The 3,547-nt window shown below is 44.3% G+C and overlaps 1 protein-coding gene across 4 annotated transcripts in view; it reads left to right on the top strand.

Annotated features, from left to right (window-relative positions):
* Positions 1-3,547, top strand: part of LOC127750739 (uncharacterized) — a 55,847-nt gene that overhangs the window by 11,602 nt on the left and 40,698 nt on the right. For all 4 annotated transcript variants that reach the window (XM_052273131.1, XM_052273129.1, XM_052273130.1 and 1 more), the window contains one exon: positions 1,226-1,383. In XM_052273131.1, the coding sequence (XP_052129091.1) occupies positions 1,226-1,383 (158 nt within the window). The remainder of the gene's footprint in view (positions 1-1,225; positions 1,384-3,547) is intronic.

Here is a 3,547-nt window from a genome sequence, read left to right on the forward strand (position 1 = left end):
TTTCTTTAACGTTTTCAGAACCCTACCTTGCCTGTAATTCTGGCATGCCATAAAAGGTAGTTTAAAAAAAACTCAATTTTGGGCGTACTTTTTTCTTGACTAAACACGTAATTTTACGGTTCTCTGGATGAAAATTTTAAGGATAAGGCTCTACCTCATCCGGTTTTCCAGCTACGAATTATTAATGGAAGGGAAAAGGATACTTATTTACAGCAATATAAAAACAATTCATATCATACAAACCGGCTGAGATAGATCCTTATCCTCAAAATTTTCTCCCAGAGGACCGTAAAACTGCGTGTTTAGTCAAGGGAAAAAGCAGGGCCGCCCTTCCGGGCCGGGCCTGCTTGGCCTGCCGGCGGCGATGGTAGGGCCTGCGGCCTGACCATTTTCCGTCACGCGATTTGCTGAAGAACATGATCGAATGATGTAGCGGGCCTTCGGCCCGCTTAAACCCGTCGTCATTGAGTTTGCCCCATAGACACGAGAAAGGGATGTAACGGTGAAGCACCGCGACTACAGCCCACCCTTCTGCTATAAAAACGTGTTTCGGGGGTGGGGGGAGACTTTCTTTCCTATTTTGCGGTTTTAAGGCCTTTTTCTACAACTTATTGTTCTCTATGGCAATTTTTAGCTTATTTTCGCTAAAAAGACCCTTTAGTGCCTAAACGGTTAAAGATACAGCAAAACGGACGAAATTTTCGATCAGAGGACTCTATTTACACGAGTAACCCCTTAGGAGAACATTAAAAAAAACCTTTTTCGGAGAATTTTTGAACCTTGGAGACACCCATTCACACCCTTAGGGGTGGTTGCCAGGATTTGCCGTAGGCGTTTCTTTCTCTAGGAGTGGACCTTAAGATACCCTGAAAATTTCAAGTCTCTAGCACATCTCCTTCTAGTGGAACATACAGACACACAGACACACACGAGGTCGTTTGCAGAAGCCCGCTGGATAGCTTTTCCAAAGCAGAAGGGCGGGCTAAAAATACGCCCAAAATTGAGGTTTTTAAAACCACCTCTTATGGCAGGCCAGAATAACAGGCAAGGTAGGGTTATGAAAACGTTAAAGAAAAACTTAGACAATGTTTGCAGGAGTTTTATCCAAAATGGCGCCTCGAAAACACTGTTACATCACAAGAATCGAAAATAAGCAATAAACGACTTACGCTTTTGATCAAGACCAAAATTTTTTGTAAATGCGGACACAGTATTTTGATTGTAGTTTCCCAGTATGTTGGTGAGTTTTTTTGACTATTTGATGCTGTGTGGAACTACATCCCTGCTTCGGTCTCTTGCTGCTGACGTAAGAAGATCCAGTGCGCAACTTTATAAAGATCCCAACTACGTACCATGCTTGTCAAACAAGGAGAAAGAACAGAGGTAAAAACCAAGAACAACACCGTCAGTGTTTCAAATGGCCTGGCAACCGCCTTCCCCTGCAAAGCTCCTGTCTGATTTTCACTAAATAGCTGGGCAAGTTCAGACGTTCCGGCAACGCCGCACCCCCCACCACTTCCGCTCCACCACGGCAGGCTATATTTCTAGATTTCCCTAAAAAACGGATGAAATTCAAGAAACGAAAAGGACTGAAAACTAGGTTTTATCAAGCTGAATCCAAACACATGACACCGTTTTGCACTTGATTCCTTGTTTAGGCGTATATTTGATTGTGAGTAATCTGGTCCGGGGTCAGCTGCTGCTCGCGAGTCGTGTTTGTGTTGCCGGTCCCTTACCGGTGTATAAAATTTCGTTACTCGTCGTTGTAAGTGTATGACACCTCAGTCACAGTGCGTAGAACTAATCTTCAGAGGTAAATATCTCATTTTGGAGCGTTAATCAACAACTCACCACTGAAACATATACTTTGCGACTGAATTCAATTCAGGCAGCAACTCTACCCTTACCTTCTGATTGTTTTATGTGGGGCTTGTAGGTGTTCGAGTCACGAGCCATGAGGGGCCCTTCAAGACAGAAAGGTTTCATTCATAGAAAAAAATACTTTTACTTCCAAGTGTGAAACACAAAGGGAAACCCGATGCTGTAGAAGCATTTCTTTAACTTGAACCTGTCTTCATTTTTAATCAATTATGAATTATTTGACACCAGCAGGGAGCCAGCTGTGGCGATTAATGAAGCGTTTCCAACCCCAGTTATGAAACACAATGTTGTGAACATTGATGAACGTCAACGTCCTATATCTGCTGGTAGTGTAACGGTGCCCCAACAATGGACCACTCTGGCGTGTCCACGTCCGCTGTGTCCGCTTATGTCCGCCCGGATATCCCCAGACAGATATCCGGCTCGCCCGGTTTACAGTGGCAAGTCAAGGGCGACGGACGGACACGTGTCCGAGCGGACATGAGCGGACGCGGACACGCCAAATCCGTTCAGTGTGGGGGCACCTGGAGTAGGTTTAAGGAGCCTAGTGTCGACACTTACACTCAGAGAAGTCAGTTTTTGGATCAAACAAAATGTTCCTGACTTGAACTTGTACTTGACTATTGTATTTCTGGCAGGACCATACTACTTGATTGTAGCAAACAGGGGCATTGATGCAAATAAAAGTATCTCAGGCTGAGCATCTTATTCAAGTACAAGTTCAGGTCAAGAGCATTTTGCTTGATCCAAAAACTGATTACTGAGGGTGCATTGAAGCCATTCCTGTCAGTGTGATGTGTTATGTTGAAGTCATACTAATTATATTTGCAATCCACTCACAGGCGTTAGCTGGGCTGTCGGTGAACCCTCCACCTTCCAAATCGCTTGTCCCTATTGCAAAGCACGCAACTACACGGAGCCTCCGTCAAAGCACGCACAGCGGTCCGGCGCTGGCGAAACCACGCAAAGTTATAAGGTGCTGGCGAAACCACGTATCGATCTTTTTCAAAAAGTCTGAGATAACTATATATTCTGGAAGATGGGAACATCCTCTTTCCAACGGTATAGGTCTGAAAAAGCAACCCAAAAATTGAGTTGCGTGGTTTCACCAGCGCCGGACCGCTGTGGGTGCTTTGACGGAGGCTCCGCGGAGTTGCGTGGTTTCACCAGCGCCGGAGCGCCGTGTGTGGTTTGCAATAGGGACAAGCCAAATGGCATACGGAGATATTGGTAAATTACAACTGGTGGTCTTACAGTCATAACATAGTTATACTGTATAGTGTTTTCACTGTTTCAGACACATCATATACGTTGTAGTTAAGCTGCTACACCAAAGCCCGTACACGACAGATTGTCTTTAACAAAGGTCAGGTGATATTGCTAGCAGACACACTGTAAAATGTTTGCAAACTATATTCTTTCAAAGAATTTGCAAAGAACTAGTTCGTGTATTGCAAAGTACTTCTTATTTGCAATACGAACCTAATGAGTCCGATTGAGTGTGTCTCAAAGAGGCCTTCAGAGTGTCTTGACTTTCTGGCCCGCGTTGTCTCTAGATCGGCTCCACCATGAATAACAGTTCACCTGTCATCTGACATAAGTACGTATGTCACAAAATCAAAATTTTACAGGAGCAACGTTTATCTGTCCTACATATTAATTATAA

Source organism: Frankliniella occidentalis, unplaced genomic scaffold (genome assembly GCF_000697945.3).
Source record: "Frankliniella occidentalis isolate FOCC.00 unplaced genomic scaffold, Focc_3.1 Scaffold248, whole genome shotgun sequence".
Classification (NCBI taxonomy): Eukaryota; Metazoa; Arthropoda; class Insecta; order Thysanoptera; family Thripidae; genus Frankliniella; species Frankliniella occidentalis.